At 42.1% G+C, this 19,741-nt stretch overlaps 2 protein-coding genes and 1 long non-coding RNA gene across 5 annotated transcripts in view; 2 read left to right on the top strand and 1 right to left on the bottom strand.

Annotated features, from left to right (window-relative positions):
* RELN (reelin) overlaps nucleotides 1-4,410 on the top strand; it is a 293,911-nt gene extending 289,501 nt beyond the window's left edge. Inside the window, exon 65 of the mRNA XM_072867100.1 lies at nucleotides 4,314-4,410. Coding sequence (XP_072723201.1) covers nucleotides 4,314-4,410 — 97 coding nt within the window. The remainder of the gene's footprint in view (nucleotides 1-4,313) is intronic.
* Nucleotides 4,411-5,663: 1,253 nt separating this feature from the next.
* LOC140654145 (uncharacterized) lies at nucleotides 5,664-7,555 on the bottom strand. Its single transcript, XR_012043360.1, has 3 exons — nucleotides 7,455-7,555; nucleotides 6,476-6,560; nucleotides 5,664-5,795 (listed from the first exon to the last, which is right to left on the bottom strand). It is a non-coding gene; the product is annotated as an uncharacterized lncRNA (long non-coding RNA).
* A 4,936-nt stretch (nucleotides 7,556-12,491) lies between these two features.
* The window catches only part of SLC26A5 (solute carrier family 26 member 5), a 40,559-nt gene continuing 33,309 nt past the window's right edge, over nucleotides 12,492-19,741 (top strand). Inside the window, exon 1 of one of the 3 annotated variants that reach the window (XM_072859187.1) lies at nucleotides 12,492-12,635. The gene's annotated coding sequence lies outside the window, so the exon portion shown is untranslated. Of the gene's footprint in view, nucleotides 12,666-13,464; nucleotides 13,529-19,741 lie in introns of those variants that run through there. The other 2 variants (XM_072859197.1, XM_072859206.1) reach the window with 2 other exon arrangements.

Genomic DNA, 19,741 nt, shown 5'->3' with positions numbered 1-19,741 from the left:
TAGGTATTTATTGAACATACCCTAGACAGAATTTTGTTCTTCTGTATTGGCTGCATATTGTTTTCATCTAACTAGTATAATTCCAGTGACTTCACTGGGAAGTTATTTAGGGTTTCCTACATAAATTGGAGCAGTATTATCTTCTATTTATTTTTTAACAATGCACTCAAAACTGTCAAACAGATTATGCAGTAGTTGCTCCTATTAATTGCTTTTTTGCTGTTTGCTCCATCAGCAATACACAGATAACTATTTTGGATCTGTACTTTTCTGATTCACTGATGGTTCAGTGAATGCACAGAAAATGCAGAAGGCTCAGCAGATGCTGACAGTCCATTACACACTTGCAAAGCAGCCTCCAAGTTGCCACTGATAGCCAAACAAAAGCTCCCTCCACACCCTCCATTATGGAAGGAGGAGTCTATTCCTAATATAGCTTGGTGCTGTCTGGCACATTTTGGGTGCTCCAAACAAAAAACAACAGCAAAAGCATGGCAAAGCCTTTTATTAGTCTGTAAAAATACAAATTAAATTTGTTATTAATAGTATTGAAAGCATTCTTAAATCCACCAAATGCAAGAAATGCGTAAGTACTCCTGCAAACTATATTATATAATTCTTATTGTGATCTTCAAAAGCACTATTGATCTCTATTATACAGTGCTTGCCTCCTACCAATATACAAAATTAATTCAGAAAAATAGATATAGGCCTATTCTTATCTTGCGGATACCAGACTATACATACCATACAATATGATATGATGCTATAATACACAGGGTATACCTATTGACCTATAGCAAGAGTTAAAATCATGCCATTTTCTATAGCAGGCATGAAGTTTTTACTTATGAAGGTTTTTTTGGCATCCAAACAGTAGTTGGAAAGTTCATCTCAGACATCAGTGAGAACAAGTTTGAACCATGTCAGTGCAAGCAAAAAAATAAACATTTAGTTCTTAGGAATTTCAATTTCTCTTATTTTTCATACACTGCACTGCTCTAGTGTTCAGTGTAAGACGGGGAATATATGTGTTTCCTTTGTAACATCTTGATCATCTTATAAAATAACAAATCAGAATGATATACATAAAAAATAACTAAATCTCTTGTAAGTTATTAGGTAACCCCTTCTTTGTTCCTTTTTTCAATTCTTTCTTTTCCTTTTTTTTTTTCCCCCCTCCTTTGTTCATTGTTTTAAACGTCTTCATCAACTTTAAGGCCAGATAGAAAATGGTTAGGCATTTGAAGTGAAATGCAGGCCAGGTATACCTGGCAGTGTCCAAAACAGGTCCTGAAAAATCTCTCCTGAGCTGCTGCTGAATGTAAGCAGCCCAAAGGCAGGAGTGAGACAGGGGAACGTGAAGGACCCCAGGCCAAGAACTGCAGCTCAGCATGTGCCCTGGCTGCCCAAGTCATGTCCAAGCTGAGAATCTCACAGCCGAGCTCAGTCCTAAATTTAACCAGATCCAGAAACAGCAATTTTTTCAGCCAAACACATTGACAGGCTCAGTTTGGTCCCAGGTACCTACAGTGAGGCCACTCGGAGCTGGGTGGTGCTTTCTCCCAGGCCCGTCTCCTGTGTTTTGGCTGCAGAGCAGCCTCCCAGCAGAGAGGTGCTCCATCCTCACTTCATGGTTAGGATGCTCTCCTGAGAGGTGGGATGTCGCCGTGAAGGCCTTGTGTCTAAGGAACCACCCACTTCCCAGGCAATGGGAATTAAAGGGAAGGCAAGATTAAGACCTCATCAAGCCTCATGACCAACGGCAGACACTTTCAGGAGCGGGCTGGGGGTCATAGTTTGCCTCCTGCCTTCCTCAGTGAGGCACTTGGCATTGCAGTGAGGATGATGTTCCTCAGAGAAGAGTGTGGGACCGGAATAAAGACTGATCTTCAATGCTTCTTTGCACTTGAGCTACCAAGTGGCATTAAAATTATATAGACTCACCGCTGTCACTCTCTCACACAAAACTCTTACAAATTAGCACAGATCTTTTCACTTGAAGAAATCAGGACAAGTCAACCTCAAATATCAACCCCTCCCCTAGTTGCCAGATGCTCTAGAGTGCTGCCTTACTGTGAGAGCACCAAAAGTTGTGCCCAGTCTAGATCTGTTTGCATTCATTGTCACCAGGAGCTGGATTTTTTTCATTCTTGTATGTACATTCCAGTGGCAAAAACAAAAAGTGTCATTTTTCTCTAAAATTGGGTGGAGAAATTTGCAAAGCCTTGGAAAACTAATTGGGAAGCAACTTGGAATTGCTTAGGGATTTATATCCTAGATTTTAACACAACCGCTTTTATTCAATTTAGTCAATCATGTTCTAGATCAGCTGTTGAAAAGGTGTAATTTTGTTATACAGATTTTTTTAGATAAAGTTATCATGCTACAGCAAAAGCTATCTTTGCCTCTGGAGGATCATACGTATTTTGCAAAGCATGCAATTATTTCTTTTTCCTAAGGGCCACATTCACTAAAAATAAGCTTATGCACTAGAGAGGAAAGTATGACTGATTACAATATGAGTATTTACTTTTTACTCACAGCGAAAACTCACAAGTGAAAACCTGCCTTGCACCCACAGATGGGAGATTTGTTGACTCTAATGTCTACTGCAGACCTTTATTTCACAGATCACCTTTAAAATCTGACGGACTTCTTGGTTTGGAGGCTCCTGGTAACATTTCGTCCTTTGGAATAGAGACGCCTAGGCCAGGCATCCTTTTCCCATTTCAAGACTAAGGTAGAAAGCACAAGGTCCTAAGTGGGCAGGGAGGGTTAGGAGAGGGAGTCAGAAATTAGCCTGAGATCACACAGATTCACTGTGACTTTGCAGCCCCTTTCCCCTGGAAACCAAAAGAAAATTTGGCCACGCAGTCACCAGCAGTACCTCCTGGGTGAAGCTGTTTACGCCTGTTGGAGTTGTTCTCGGGGTCTGCATAGTTAACGCTGTGCTCTGATCTCTTAAAGAAACTGCAGCCTCTGACTGCATCTATCCAAGTATCTTGTATGCCATTTTTCCATGTGGAGAAAGGGGCTCTCAGGTGGCTCTAAAATCTAGAGTCTGGCCACAGTATGTGATACTATTTTTAAAGTAGTTCTCTGATCAAGACGTCTTTCCCATACCCTGGGACTCTACAGTGCAGTGTGCAAGACTGACTGTCTCTCTTACAGCCACGTCTCGGCTGCTCTATACAGCTGCCAAGTGCTCTACAAGTAGCAGGTTTGAGAGGAGACATTCTGTATCTGAACTACAGAATACACAAACCTTTTCATTCTCATGTAATTCTGAATGCAGCTGGGCTATACATTTATGTAGACCTGTATTTGTGTGTATGCACCAGGGGTATGGATATGTATGTAAAGGGACCAAGAAAAGGCACAGCCAGACGAAGCTCTGTGGCTCTTCTGCAGTCCCCTGCCACAGCAGAGGCAATAGGATGTAGAGGCTCTGTGGTGCTGCACAAGCACTTCTGTGCCATGAGTAGACTCAAGGATGCACCACAGATGTTTACAGCTCTCTTTCCAAAGCTGTTGAAATTTGGAAACTGAAGGTGGGATCCGGCCCTTAGGAGTTAGATGGATTTCAGGTACCAAAGTCCCAGACAGCCGTCTTGTCCACCGCTGCCCTCTCATGGTTCTTTCTTCCCTCAACAGGAGAAGTAGAAACCTATGTTAGGTGGGATGGGTCTTGTCCTCCAGGTAGGTCTTCCGAACAAGCGTCCCTTCTTTAATTAGGCTGCAGTCAGGCTGCCTCTTGCCTGGTCTCCTCCCAGACGTGATGATGCTTATTTTCTAGATCTTCCTTTAATTTTGGATGGGGATGTATAGGGGAGGGAAATGTTAAGTCTGCATAAAAGCATTGCACTTCACTTCCTATAGAGTATAAGTGGAAGATAATGAAGTGGAGTAAAGCTTTTCTTCTGTTCTCAAGATGAAGACAGAAGAAAGACAGAAGGATAACCAGAGTATAAAACCACTGTAGAGAAATGCCCTATATTGAGAGGGTATTAAGTGCATATAGCTTTAGTGAATCTGGTCCTAGGCAGCACACGTTTTCATTAGCTGAAAGCTCTTAACCTTTCCCTAAGATAATGAATTGTAAATAAAAGCAAAGTGGGACAGATTCTCAATTGCCTTGTACCTTGCTGTTGTACAAAGGGTGCAATACACACCACTTTACATAGGGTTGAAAGGTCACGCAAGGAAAAAGAAGAATCTGTCCCACTAGCTCACTGCTTCGGAAGAGTTTAAACTACATATAAAAAACTGACACTCTTCTCTTCCTCCCCCCAACCCTTTGATTTTAACAGCACTCGCAAACAAAATTACATGATGAATTTTTCACGGCAACATGGGCTCAGGCATTTCTACAACAGAAGACGAAGGTCACTTAGACGATATCCATGAAGAACCGAGAAATTTATTTTTTTTCCTCCCAACATGTGATGTGTTGCTTTCCATTCTTTAAATCTAGCACTGCGTCTGGTATCAGGACTTTTCTGCAACTGGCTTGATGAATAACTGAAAGCCTTTCTCAAGACAGAGTATACACCACTTTTTCGCACTGTGAACTAATGAGAAGTGACTTATTTTCTCATAGGTAAATGTTTTAATGTTGATGTGTCTGTGAAAATTGTGATCTGTTGTAATATCAGTTACAGTGGCAGTATTGGAAGTAAGCAACTAATTCTGTTTAACAGGAAAAAAAGTTTAAGCACAAAGACTTTTCAGATTTTATGTTTAAAAAAACCTACATACTAAGTACAGAATTTAACATTCTTTGTCACATAGGTATTTAAGTGCACTGTATTTCAGCTCTGTGTCATTTTATATGATTAAGTTATCATTGTTTGTCCTCTTTTTATTCTCTTCTACAACATGACACATTGGCACTGTATTTACTTGTTTTGTTGTTGTAATATTTTTGCTGCTGATTTTTGGGCTATTTACCTTCTGACAAAATGTATTAAAAAAAAAATCAAAGTACCTAATCAAGAAGATAATTGCAAAAGTAGTTGTAAAGGCGTTGATATCCTTCGGTCTTATTCTTTGATATGTCTGTTGGTTAGCACTGTTTTGTGGATAAAAAAGAATGCTTGACACTAAACTTTTTTCTACTGAGGAGTTGCGGAAGAAGCCCCAAACAGAAGTTCCCAATTCCCTGTCTAAATGTAGTCAGTTCTCTGCAACTGATTTACTTACAGTAACTGCCATTTGGTGTCTGTAGTAATGAAGTGATTTGTAAACAGTGAACGTTTCATCGTGTTCTCTTTGGTGTTTGTTTCTATTGCGGGTCATGTTCGTATCTTCTGATAAAGTTGTATCTACACCAGCAACGTTATAATGCCCCTATAGCCCTAACTGTCTATTATCATAAATAAAATGCTTCACTTTATGGTGAACCAAGCTAAAGATCCATGTTTCAATAAAAATAATGTCAACAAACAATTCTGACGTTAGACTTTTCAAGCCGTGCGGGCTTTACATGAAATCAAACACCAAATTCTTTTACTAAGTATCTAGATTCTAATGCAAACATTGATGGTATTTTTTAATATTTAGTACATCACACTTAACAGCACTTTGCAAATAACACAAACCAAGAGATCTTCCCAGTCCTACCTGTAGGCATAACATGGTTGTTGGAACAGGTCCTGGTGCAAGGAGTGAAACACTGAAATGGGACCACAGACCAATACACACTCTAACTTGTCTTTATCTGCAAACCCAATATGCAGTGTGCAAATCGGCGTTTCCAAACTCTGAGGACTACAGTGCAGCACATAAGGAACCTGGTTCAAAACAGACAAAGTTGCTAATTCTTAGAATCATAGAATCATTTAGGTTGGAAAAGACCTTTAAGATCATCAACTCCAACTGTTAACCTAGCACTGCCAAGTCCACCACTAAACCATGTCCCGAAGCACCACATCTACATGTCTTTTAAATACCTCCAGGGATGGTGACTCAACCACTTCCCTGGGCAGCCTGTTCCAATGCTTGACAACCCTTTCAGTGAAGAAATTTTTCCTAATATCCAGTCTAAACCTCCCCTGGCACAACTTGAGGCCATTTCCTCTTGTCCTATCACTTCTTACTTGGGAGAAGAGACCGACCCCCACCTCTCTACAACCTCCTTTCAGGTAGTTGTAGAGAGCAATAAGGTCTCCTCTCAGCCTCCTTTTCTCCAGGCTAAACAACCCCAGTTCCCCCAGCTGCCCCTCATCAGAGAGAAGTATCATATATACCTGCTATGCTCTTACATCATGCGCATCTGCTTCTGGCACCATACTGGTCTGAACCAGAATGGTGTTTTTTACACAACCATGCTCAGCCACCTAAAATGTGTTTAATTTTTAAGAGGTTTTTGATCAAAAGTACCTGAACAGTGCAGGAAAAAAGGAGGTCATTCAGCGACCAACTAATAAGAACCTTGGCTTGGCCAAAGTTATGCAACAGACCTTTGACATACCTGGAAACTTACTGCAACACCCCAGCCTCCTACAGCTGCAAACTCGCCTGTACTGTTCCGGAGAACAGTGTGTGTGCTTTCAATCCTTGAAACAAGATAAAGGATCCATTCAGAGAAAGACCAGGAAGAAAAAAAATGAGGTTATTAAAGAATATAATAGCTTAATGTTTGGGCAAGAGATTTTAAAATATTGTAATAAAAGTTTCACCCATTGAACAAACAAAAATGCAAGATATAAATACTCCTATTTTTAAAGATAATTTTATTTGCCCTAATATGTCAATAGATGGGTGATATTTCAATCTAAAATGCGTGTGCAGCTAGTGTGTTGCTAGGGAATTAATTTGTTTTGAAGACTTTAGGTACAATGAGGCACTTAATCTGACTTCTCTTTCCACGTAAGACACCAGCATAATCAGAGAAGCTGCTTTTCACAATTGTATTAATTTCCTTTGAATAACATATGTAATTATGACTACTGTGGAATCCCCCGAGATTTTACCAGAACTCACTACAAACTGGGCACAGGCTTTTCTCAAGAAAATCATCCCCCCGGTAGATTCCTAAGTGATGTTGTCATTTGACCTTTCCAGATTCCAGGAAGTTCTTCCTTACATTTTTTCCATTCCTACAGCACACAAGGTAGCGTGCACATATGGCATGCTCAGTGTATGTACTATTTTATTTCTCCTCCCATATGGCTGAAAACAATGAGTCATCTGACATTAAATAGTCATTAAAATAGCAAAGGTGACACAGCACATAATCAATGGCAATAAAACAGTGACAGTGCTATAAAATGTACTAATAAGCTTATCTACTGGTATAAAACTTTGGCAGGCATAACTATGAAAACTGATGCTTTTAGTATACCTTATATCTTCCTCATTCCCCCTATCAGCTCACTAACCCATGTTCCAGTAGGATAAGGAGAACATAAGAGAAATGAAATAAAAATACAGGAAGACGAAGCTCTGACCTGCTGGAGTTCCTGGAACAACCAAAACCTGAAGTTCTCATAATTTTGCCTGAATGTTCTTCTCTTGAGCTTGCTTCATCCACAAGTGATAACATTACCTTAGTGAGAGGAAATGAGTGTAGCACAAGTATTTTGAAGGACTGAATTAGGCTTTGCATGAACTTGACAATTTAGAGAAATGGGTAGAAATGAAATAACACAGCAAATACACTCAAGGACAAGACATTGTCAAAGAGCAAGGTACCAGCACACAACGTGGGTAAATATCTGGCTAGGCAGCAAAACTATAGGAAGAGAATCAACAGCATAAAGCAGTTTAAAAAAATACCATTTTGCATTGTATCAATAGAAATTTTTATAGTAAAACACAGTAAATATATATACAGCTGTCAGTGCTGGTAAGGTAGACAGCAGGTGTCAGCTGCTGAGCCCTTCACTTAAATACAGATGTAAACTGTATTTCCAGAAGTTGGAAACTGCAGAGTACAGCAGCAAAAACAAGACCCTTGAAACCATGAGCTTCCAAGTAGAGAGAGTTGGTTTGTTTAGTCTAGAAAGGAAAACATTTGGAAAGACACATGACAACAGCTATAAACATGGATCTATGTTTTATTTACCTGCTAACCCTTCAGGGCAAATACCACTGGGTGGAAATGCTGCCACAGCATCAGTTCATTTATCTATCAGTGGGGAATGAGGTTTGGTTATTATCCACGCAGGAAGCCAGCGCGAGGCTCCGTAAGCCCTGCTGATGGATGCACAAAGGGCCACACACAAGCAGCAAGGTACAACAGATAAACCCCACTCAGTTCAGCTCTGTAGCGAGGTTTAACTAAACATGACTCAACACTGGAGTAACAGGAACAAGCTAGCTCTAGAGGGGAGCTACCTTAATCCTGAGCTGGTGAGGGAACCTCAAAACCAAATGAGATCAGCAAAAGGGCTTGCCTAGCTTAAGCATGGCCCTAAAGAGCTCTTCAAGGGCTGTTAGCAATCTGGAGCAGCTGAGACCACGCGACCACTTGCGGCACACCTCCTGTGAAGGAGCAGATGGAGCACCTACCATCTGCAGGTGGTGGATCTGCTCCTGGAAGAAACGACAGTGAGATATGAGGCTGCAAAAGTCATAGGGGAGACACATGGATGAACTGCCTAGTGTTCTCCTGTGATACTGATGTTTTATGACTGTTTCTTTTTTCTGCCCCATATCTTCTCGATGCAGCTGAAGGGATCAACCTGGCAGCAAGCCTAAGGACTTAGACCCATACATGGCTAATTATCACAGAGCCTGATGCGGAGAGTTTGAGCCGGCACCCAGCAAGGAGGGGCCCAGTAAAAACGGTATTCCAGGGATGGAGGCATACTGTGCTGGAGGGCACTGATAAATGCTGGGATCGTAGTTCAAATCTGTATTTCTTTTGAAAGAAAACAAGTTTGTTAAGCTTCTTTAGGAAAAAAAACAAAACCAGGATGTGGTTGTGCTTTTGAGCTGTGCTGCTCAGGGGAGATCTGTGAAAGAGTTAGTTACAAAGAAGCTATTTCGGAGGGCTCAGCTGCTTCCCTCATTGCCTCTGGGCCAAAGGTGGGACTGTGGGAGGTACTGCGCAGTCACAGGTTTCGGGGCCACTTCTGCATTAAGATGCTATTGCTGGCACCACGAGAGCTGGCTGATAGCCTCAGGTCTCTCCTTCCCTGCACACTGACTGTGCACATACACGCCAGCCTTCTGCTGATACCGTATTGCTCCAGGTGTGCTAGAAACAGCACGTGCAAAGCCATTCAACTGGTTTATATTCATGACTGGACACCCAACTTAGCTCATTTAAAATCACACCCTTCTCAAGGGACATTTTAAAGGATTTGAGTTCAACTACTTCCAAGGAACTTCTCATGGTAAAAAAGAAAATGTCCTAATGTTTGGGCCTCTGCTAGAATAATTGTGCTATTATGGACAATTATAAAGCTTGACATGACTAATGTATCTGTACAGGATGTGGGTAGTAACTAATTAACAGGAGCAATTTGAGAACCAAGCCAACTGCCACTAAAACCAATGGGAAAATCCCTGTAAATCTAAACGCATTTCACATCAGTCTGGAAATACCCACCTCAAATTTACTAACGCAGCTGGTTTAACCCATTCTAGGACTGGCATAAGACTCCATGGTCAAATATATTCAGGGTTTTTTTCTCCCTAGAAAGTTGTCTCATTATTAGAAGAACTCTAGTGCAGTTAGGGAGCAGCTGGGAGTGATCCAGTCGATGGAGCTCATCTGACCCAGTTTGCTAATTTGGGATGTCCCGTATGGGACATCCACACCAATGAGACAACCAAAAGTGTCAGAAGTCTCCGCACTCCCCAGTCCCTCAGCTTAGGTCCCAAGCCCATACTCACTATCAGCAGTTGTTTGAGGAGGTTGAGAACAAAACAGCCCAACAACTGGAGCTCTAACCAGCTGTGAGCGCTGGATCTGCCCTTTGATGGTGCCTCACAGCTTTCCTTACGCTGCTGGAGAGCAACGGCTCCTGCTGCTCCATCCCCTGTGGGCCAGACAAGCTCTCAAAGCTCACACTGGGCTCTGTCATCACACAGCTCCAGCCGTGTGTGTGCCATTAACTAATTTCCCCCAATTATCCTCCACAGGAGTTTTTTTAGTCTCTCCAGTTGACCATATTGTTTATTCTGTATTAACTTCCCCTCCCTTTTTTTTGTTTTGACCAAAAATCGTCTTTTCATCTTGTTCCTACTGAGTTCAGCACTATATTAATCCCTGCCCTTCTCTCAGAGCTGAAGAACTGAAGCATCTTTTACCATTTTAGACAATGCTGGAAAGAAGCAATAAAAACAACTATTAACCTTCCCAGTGGGTCACACTACAATGCGCACAAGAAATTAAAACCTGTTTCAGTTCATGTATTTAAATGCAACAATTGACACAATTAGTGTAACATAATCCACAGTGTGGACTGGATTACTGTAACATACAAAATGATTTATACCTTTGTGGACTTTTCTAGCAGGAAATGTGCTATTCCCGTGTTTGTTTCAGGCTTTCTCCTCTCCCTCCTATTTGTGCAGGGTGTATAAGCACAGCTCTGTCTGTGGCATGTTACTGCAATATACGCTTTACTGCTTAGTAAAGCATTTCAGAATTTCATACAACAGTGGTGACTCAACACCTTAATAAGGTCATTAATTCTAACACAAGCTGCAGATGCCCAAGTTCAGAAGAAAATAGCTTTTTGGATAAATAAATACGAATTGCAAAAATTGATACTTTACCAAAGTATCTCCATTTACCCAGTTCTGTATAACACTGGCATCCAGCACCATTCCACATGAAGTCTGATGTATGTCACATATCTAATGTATCACTCTGAAATTGTTACAGCCTATTTTGGATAAAACAAGTTATAGCAAACCCCTTACTTAAAATGCAACTTTTGAAATGTTTTGACCTTGAAATTTCTCAGTTTGACAACACTGAAATTTAAAGTACTGTGTTTCAGATTGAATTAATTTAAATTTTATTTAGTTACTCTTAAACTCTAACAAGGGCTAGCATGTCAAGGAATCATTTTAAGGTTTACAAAATAATACATTCCAGTAGACACCAGTTTTACAATTTTTTTCGTGGTCTCAGTGCATAAGAATTTCAAAATGTTTTTTTCCTACCAGCTCTAGATACAAAACCAAATCTCTAAGAATCTGAAAGGTGGGAAAACATTTTCTCCTGGGCAAGAGAGAGAGAGCTATTGTTATGTTGGAAAAGGTTTATAAATCAAGGACTGAAGGATGAGATCTGTGAAGATATTTCATTACTAATTCCTGTGTATTCACAAGGAAATTGATACCTATGTACCCTTTGCATGCCTAAATAAGTAAGAAACTACATCCGGTCACTTGTGAGACCAACCACTCCGAGGCCCAGGCTGACAAGTGCGTTTGTCAGACAGCAGAGGTGGCAAAAATACACTCCTCATTATAGAAGAAGAAAAATAATTGTAACTAAGTCTCTCAAAGTGTTCAATCAACATGAAGTCCTTCAGAAATGTGTATTTTTACATTCATTTACATGACCGGCACATGTCCATGTCTGATGCCTGACGGATATACCACATTTCTTAAAGGACAGAGCATTGGTGTCTGCTTTTTCAAATTAATTTTAGGCAATAAATCCTGACGCTCCTTCACTGGAATTTCAGGACAACCCAACTGGGGTTTATTCAACAAACACCATGGCGTACTGGGAACTGTGAGGGAACTGGGGTTGTTTAGCCTGGAGAAAAGGAGGCTGAGGGGAGACCTTATTGCTCTCTACAACTACCTGAAAGGAGGCTGTAGAGAGGTGGGGGTCGGTCTCTTCTCCCAGGTAACAAGTGATAGGACGAGAGGAAATGGCCTCAAGTTGCACCAGGGGAGGTTTAGACTGGATATTAGAAAATTTTACTTCACTGAAAGGGTTGTCAAGCATTGGAACAGGCTGCCCAGGGAAGTGGTGGAGTCGCCATCCCTGGAGGTATTTAAAAGCCGTTTGGATGAGGTGCTTAGGGACATGGTGTAGTGGTGGTCTTGGTAGTGTTAGGTTTACGGTTGGACTCGATGATCTTAAAGGTCTTTTCCAACCTATACGCTTCTGTGATTCTGTACTGTAGCACAGTGCACACGAGCACAACCAAAACAACCAGGCCAAGGCCTGTATATCGCGTCACTGCTAGCCAGTGCCCAACCCCACGCTCCCCAGGTATATTTTTATATTTAAATTAGAAATAAATTATATTTATAATTATGTATTTCGTGTGTATATATAAGCGAAAGGGAGGGCTGGGGGTGACACCTCGGCTACACCCTGGGCGCTGGCCCAGGCAGGTCGCAGCGGCACCCCCCGCCGCCGCGGCCGCCACCGCGCCGGTAACGGCCGCAACGGCGCCGCAGGCAGGGGCGCGCACCGCCCCGCGGCATTCTGGGACTTGTAGGCCCCGGCGGGGGCTGCGGGGGGGACTACGAGTCCCAGCCGCACCCGCGCTCGCCCTCGGCCGGCAGGGGAGGAGGCGGGGGCTGGCGGCCCGCCGCCGCCCGCCCCGCACCCCTAGCGCTCACCTTGGGCGCGGAGAGGAGGCGGTAGGCGGCCGCCGTCGCGGGTGAGTCGCCGCCGGGCTGGAAGGAGGCAGCGCCTGGAGGTGAGCGGAGCGCCGGCGGGTCTGGCGCAGGTGAGCGCGGCGTGCGGGGCCGGCCGCGGAGGGGTCCCTCCTGAGGAGTCCCTCCTGAGGGGGCGAGCCTCGCCGTGAGGAGCGCCGGGTCGGGGTCGCGCTCTCCCGGTGCCTGCGGCTCCAGCTCGGTCATCCCGGGCCGGGGGGCTGGCCTGGGGGGGGAAGGGGGTTCTCGCACGGCGCTCCCGCTTCTCACCGTGCCTTCCCTGTTCCCTTCGCCCCCTCTCCCCGCCGGCCCCTGGCTCCTCACCCCGCGCCCTCCCTGCCGGGCCCCGGCGGAGATGCCGGAGCTTCGTGGGCGACAGGAGCGGTTTAAAAGGCGCTTGTGACCGCGGTGCTCGCCTCGGCGCCTTGCCCAGGCAGCCGGGCTGGTCTGCGCCCCTCTACTTAACGCGCTCCTTAAAGCTCAGAGGTTGCGCGGGCAGCAAACAGCACCCACGCTGCTAGTAACTGTAAGATACACGCAAAAACCCTGGGCTAACTTGCAAAAGAAAAATGAAAGGGGAAACCAGAGGAAGGTTGAGAGATCAGTCATTTCCTCGTCTAGTGACTGCAACCCTCTGACTTTAAGCTCCAGGCTCTCAGTTTAGGTCAGAGCGACTGTCTGAGAAGTCTTGTAATAACAAGAAATAACTGCTTTGTGCTTTGTTAATAGCTTCGACCCAAAGATCTTCAAAACCTTTCCAAAACCTTGATTGAACTATTTCCTCCCCCCCCCCCCCCCCCCCAATTTTCTGGCAAAGAATAAGATTGTGGCTTTCCCTATGTCAGTATTTTTCAACTTCTGGTCTGCAAACAGTGGGAACACTTTGAACCTCTTAGAAGGGATCAGTGAAAGCAACCAGGAAAAGCCAGCCAGAAATGTAAGTAGGCTTAAATTTGATGTGCTGGTGCCCATGCTGCTATTGCAAAACTTTTAAATGAACACTGAAATATGGTTGAAAGCTGTTTTCAGGATGCTCCAAAACTTCGAATAACCCAAATGGCTAGCAGGCGTTTAGAGATAGTCCAGTAGTAAGAAAAAGAAACAAAAATATAAAAGTACTGTCATTATTTCTGCTGATGACTCAGCAGAATGTACACTCATAATTCTTCATCTCTCTCACAGTAACACAGTTGCACAGCATTGGTTTGGATGGGGATGACTGACAGTCTTAACAAGGGTCTGGCCACTGGAATTTTTTTGGCCGAAGCTTTCACAAAGGAAGACTAAAACTTTCAGACAGACTTTTAAAATGTCTTCTACTAAATGTGCAGTAGAATATATTCTGGGTTAACAGGTGTCTTGATTTATATTACAGAATTTTCATAAGATGTTACTTTTCTAGCTGCTGTAGAAATGGAAAAACTAAGGTAATTAACTGTACAGTGTCAGAAGCAAGCACATGTAGGTGACTTGCACTGAATTAACTCTGTGGGGATCAACTCTCATATTGGCCTTCCTCAAGTGGCAGTAATCACATTTTGAAATACTTGGTGTATGGTAATTCCAAGCCTTCTCAGGACATGATAGGTGTTCCAGTTCTGCATTTAGCAGTATTCCTGAACTGAAGTATTTTATTAATTGTCTTGCAGTGTACTGTGAAACATCTCTGAAATGAAACAGGGAAAGGGTATAGGGAGAGAATGGAGTTTCACCCATGCAAAGCTGCTGTTAGTAGCTGATAAAGCATATTCATTTCAAATAGCATATACCCCCTTGTATAGACTTGAGGGCTTTAAACTGAGCAGTCCCATGCTAAAAGCTTCACAACACTTAAAGGTATATTTGTGGGGGGAGCTGGGGCAATACTGAGTTATAACCAGAATCACATTTCAGTGAAGGGAAGCTCTAAGTCCAATAAGAAAAATACCTGCTGCTACTTCCAGGCTTGGGTTCTGATCACTAAACAGTATTTCCTCTGCCTAAGTAATCTGTCCAGAGCTGATGTGGTTTTTTGATTATACTGTACAAACTCTGTAGGGTAAGTTTGCTTAAAGGCTGACATACTTACAATAAAAAAAAAGTGAAGATGGCTGAGCATGATCCTGGGGGAAAAGGGCCTAGGAAATGGTGAAGTCTTTAGCCTCTGCAACAAACTGAACCCAGTTTTCTAGGCTGAGTGCTTACTGAAGTGCTCTCTTGGGTTCAGCCATCAGATCTTAAGACTTGGGGCATTAAACAGCCATCAAGTATTGCCTTTTGTTTGGAGTTTCTAGTCCATTACTGTGGTTCAAATCATATCTTTAGGACACAGCTCATCATAGGTATAGTAGTCTGTCCCCAAGGATGCAATGTTTCTAGAACTTAACCAACTTCCCATGTGGTTTTCGAATATTTATTATTTAACATGACACTAAAATCATGCAATACTGAGGCACAGATCTAGCACGTGGCTGCAATACCGTTGTTCTTTTGCTAATAACTTGAGAAAGAAGAACTGAACATGTGTTTATCAGCTTTGACTATTATTATAGTACAGACAGACCATTATTGTCTTAAACTACTATTTATTTGGACTGTAGCTGTAGCCTCTGTAAATGTGACCCAGACTTTTATGCAGGCCCTGGGTTGCCTAGAGAAGCACAGAGTCCTTTGAGCTCCTCTGCCCCTCTTGGTTTGCCTGATCATCTGCTAAAGTCAACCCTGCTGGGGAGCTACAAAGGAATTCATGACGCTGGAGACTGCTGCTTTTTTTGTGTCTTGAGGAAGTTTTCCCCTGGAGAAGGCAAGCCTTCATTCTACATTTTGGTGGGGGTTTTTTGTTCCATGTTTTCTCTGCATTAGCACTCCCCTATGCAGGCTGTCCTAGCCATGCTGGTTTGCTCAGCTTTAACTTTGGTTATGCCAGTTGTTACCAAGCTAGAGGTCAGTGTGGTAGTAGCAGCTACAAGTAATATTGTAAACATGACAGGATTGGGCTGCAAACAGAAATAATTAGACCCAAACGATGTCTGATTTAATTGGCAGCTATTAAGGCTTAATCTATCATTGTCCCCTAGTTCCCAGTTTGAATACACAGTGACTGAAGCATTTACATTATGGTAACTGTCCTAGCAACTTCTTAAATGTATCAAGGCAGTTCCTCAAACTGTTGTCCTATGTGGTAGTGTCAGACCTTTAGCTGAATAATGGAATGACAGTGGATCTCAAAGAATAATGAAATTACAATGACACTTTATCTGTGCCTGTACATTAGATGTTAATTTGATGATTAAATCAGAGTATGCAAAATTCCTAGGAAGAGCTTGTGTTACTTCAGCCATCCATTCTTCCCATGCTAGCATTAGCACATGGGTAGAAAGCCAGAAAGTCTTTCGTTCGTGTCTACTAATTATGCCATCTTCTCTCCAACATTGAAACGGGTTGCTTTAATTCACAACTCAAGTTTCAATAGCTTTCGTGGGTTCCCTCATTTCTTTATACTAGTCACTTTTTTCTGAATAGCTTTACACAAGGGTCTTTTGGCATCTCATGCATTTCCCCATGATCAAGTGTTTACTTCCTTCTGAATCTGATGAAGATGAACTGCTGACTGCTATTTTTTCTTCTATTTCATTGCTGATATAATTTTCCATAAGAACTGGTTTTCTAAAGCACGTATTTTTCTGTCTGATCATTTGGTAGATCTATAACTTTTAGCACAAGAAGACCATGCTGAAGCTAAAATTCTCAAGCTCAAATTAGCCTATTGATTTCCCAGTTAAGTTTAATGAATTAAGTACCTTCCTTATACTGATGTGCTTCCTTCCCTATATCTGTTAGCCAGCATAATGTTGTCCTGATAGATAGTATTTCTTGATAGTCCTTCTTGATAGTATTTCTTAATATGCCTACAAGACTTGCCATTGCTATTATTTTATAGGTAGTTATCTGTAGCTTTTTGCTCTTCAGAAGTATAAGCAGCAGTGAAGTCCAGGTCTTGTAGTTATTTTCCATGTGCCCGGGTAATGAGAAAGCTGCAGACAAACAGGCGATGTCCAGTATTTCCATGGGTATGAAGGTATGGCTGTAAGTTTGTGCAGGCAGTTGAATGGGTTTTGCATTAATAAGATTTAGATTTTTATTAATGATCATAAGAGTACATATATGAATAACTGGCCTATGGGGGAACTTGGACTACTATTCTCAAAGTTGCTTTAACTGTTTCTTTTGTTTTGTGCAGTAGCAAGCTGGGAAGACCTTCCATGTGACAAACGATAGTGTGATTGCCTTCTTGGGAGTTTTTTGACAATGAATCTGTATTTTCACTGCCTGGGTGGAGTCTCTCTTTCTCCAGCTTTCACTGTAGAATTCTTACCAGTTTTGCACAGGCAGTGGATCAAGTTTTGCTGATCTACTTTGACTGTTGCCTACCATTTTGTATGTCCAATTTTGTTTGCATTCTTGTGGGTGTTTTGGGTTGGGTTTTTTTTTTTAGCTAATTAATAGATTTTAATCTATTAATTTAAAACCTGACATTCTGACACCTAGACTGGGCTAGAGCTAAGGTAAAATTGTTCATTTTCATTTATTTTATGGAAATCAGGTTCTGAGGCATGTCTGAGAGTTTTGAGAACTCATCAGAAAACCTCTCATAACTCAAGCATGGACAGACTTTTCCAATCCAAATCAAAGATTGCAGTCTCTGTCATTTGAAACATCCTTGTTAGAGTTCAGTCTAGTAGGGCCAGATCAAATTAAGGATCGAGCTGATTAGGCATTACAAAATTTCAGTTTTGGGCACCTGGTTTTCATGGAGCAGAATTCAAAACTCAAAACATATACCATCCAGGAGAAAACTTGGATTGCTACTCAGAGGTGCCCACAGGGAACTGCCTGTTCCTGTTCTCACAGAGCTCTGCTAAGCTCAGGCATGTCTGAAGAGGCATGTCTGAAGAGTCATTGCAGGAACAAAACCACAGCTCTTTCATGGATACAGGCATCTGTAATATCTTCTCTAAATACTGATGTTTTGCTGCTGCTGTCATAACTTTATGGCATAACATGGTTAAAGTCCTTTCCCAGAATAAGCTAGACCTGAGTTCAATTACCGCTTCAGCATGTTGGGATTTAAGCCTGCATCTCCTGCTTTACTAGGTTAGTGCCATAGCTACACAGCTTTGACATAACACTGTTTTCTAAGCTCTCCCTATTTCTTTCAGGTTTACTGTTTCTTTATCTTCTGTCTCTGGTCCATTTCAGTGTTCCAAATTGGAATTTTGCACCATACTTCTTGTTTTCTTGTTTTCAGTTCTGTATTATGTGTTTCTGTTTTTATTTCTTTGCCAGTTTCATGTTTAAAATTGATGCTTATGATCTTTTTTCACTATGGCATTGCAGTGCTATAGATGGTGCTGTATTTGTCCATATAGCTGAACAGGTGACCTGAGTCTTTAATTTGTTACAGATGTAGTGAGTCTGATTTTCTTTTCCCTTACTTTCTGGTGGCATTTGTTTCTTTTGCATATGTGTTTCTGTGGAAGGAAGGTTCCTGCAAGAAGTCACCAGAAAATTACTCAATGAACCTTTCTTAATTTCATTTGATGATCCTCAGCCCAGACACCCTTGTTGCTCTTTCAGTTCCTTCGTTATGGCACCTTGTTTTAGTGTTAGCTGTTGCAGGAATCCATTCATGCTGGGCTGTTCTGCCAAACACACTTAAAGAGTCAGTTGGAGAACTCTGTGCCCCTACAGACTTGTTTGAACTAAATTCTGTGGCTGATGTCTTTACAGATCTGGTATAGATGATGTTTTGGTAGGTGGATTCTTAGTTTTACTGCATGCTTGGATGATGAACACCACTAATCTCTTAGAGCTCTTCACAGAATATACATATCTTCAGTTCTACCTAATAAATGCCACTGATTTATGAAGACCTGAACAACACATCTGAAAGTCCTGTGCTTCAATAGCCTAGTAAAATTAAAGTATAACTGCAAGGACATGAGCCTGGTAGGTTGTTTTATCATTCTTGTACTCTGTAGCATAGAACCTTCAACATATTCATATGTTCAGCACCAACCAGTAACTAGTGTTGGTCCAAAGCAATTTCTGTATACTGTCCATCTTATTTGATTGCTCTGTTTGGGATTGTGGAGTCATTTCTTCAGCTGTATAAAGGTTAGTCTTTTTACTTGTATAGTTAAGAACAGGCCCAGGGCTGTCTCTTGGCATCAAGATGTTGAGGAAGGTCATTCCCCCTGGCTGGCAATCACCTTCAGAACATGAAGCAACAGCCTTATGTACATAGGAGACAGGAAAACGCTATCACTTGGATAATATAATCTTAACCAAGTAGCAGTTGCGTAAATGGGGACAGGATCTGTCACAAGTCACATCCTACTCACTGCTCATGTAGGTTTTGGTTTGATACTTGGTGCACAAAAGATATACACAGAAAACGTGTGTTATAAAGTAGCTGCCAAGAATGAAATGTTTCTTCCAAATGCAGATCCTAACATGGATAGGGAAGTTCAACTTCTTTCTCAAAACTAGCAGGAAGAGAGTTGCAGCTTAGATAAATAGTTATTGTTACTGCTTTCCCAGAGAGGGTCTGCCCTATGCTGAAGTTCTTTGTTGGCTTTGTCAGAAGCAACAGTTCTTCAGGAATTTCTTCAGGCATGGCAATGGCTGTAGCCTGTTCTGCAGAGGGGCAAATCCTTTCAGAAACTGTTAGGAAGAGAGCCTCATAGAGGATCCTTGGAGACATTTCCAAACCTCGTATTAATTGAGTAAGATAGTTACTTCATGCCTTGTTTTCAGCAGTGAAACTGGAATATAAATTTATAATCCCATCCTAAACCCCCTCTTCTTCCCTCCCCCCACCCCAGTCATTTCTTCATGTGACCACACTGTGTTTTAGTATCCTTCATCTTCCCCTGTGACTTGAGAGGTTTGCACGTTAAACATGATGACTGAAATGATTCTGGTTATAAATAACAACCTTCTGCTTTTTTTTTTGTTTAGTTTATTTTTAGCTTGATGCAGCACTTGAGAGGTTAGTGATGTGTGTAAACAGGGTTCATGAAGCAGGTACAGAGGAGGAGGGCTCTTCTGGTGGCTTCTCTGCTGAAGAAGTGCATCATGTAACTTCTCCCTTTGGCACAGACACTTG

This window comes from Ciconia boyciana, chromosome 1 (genome assembly GCF_034638445.1).
Source record: "Ciconia boyciana chromosome 1, ASM3463844v1, whole genome shotgun sequence".
In the NCBI taxonomy this organism is placed as follows: domain Eukaryota; kingdom Metazoa; phylum Chordata; class Aves; order Ciconiiformes; family Ciconiidae; genus Ciconia; species Ciconia boyciana.
The sequence above is the reverse complement of the archived record's forward strand: the minus strand, read 5'-3'. Positions and strand labels throughout refer to the sequence as shown.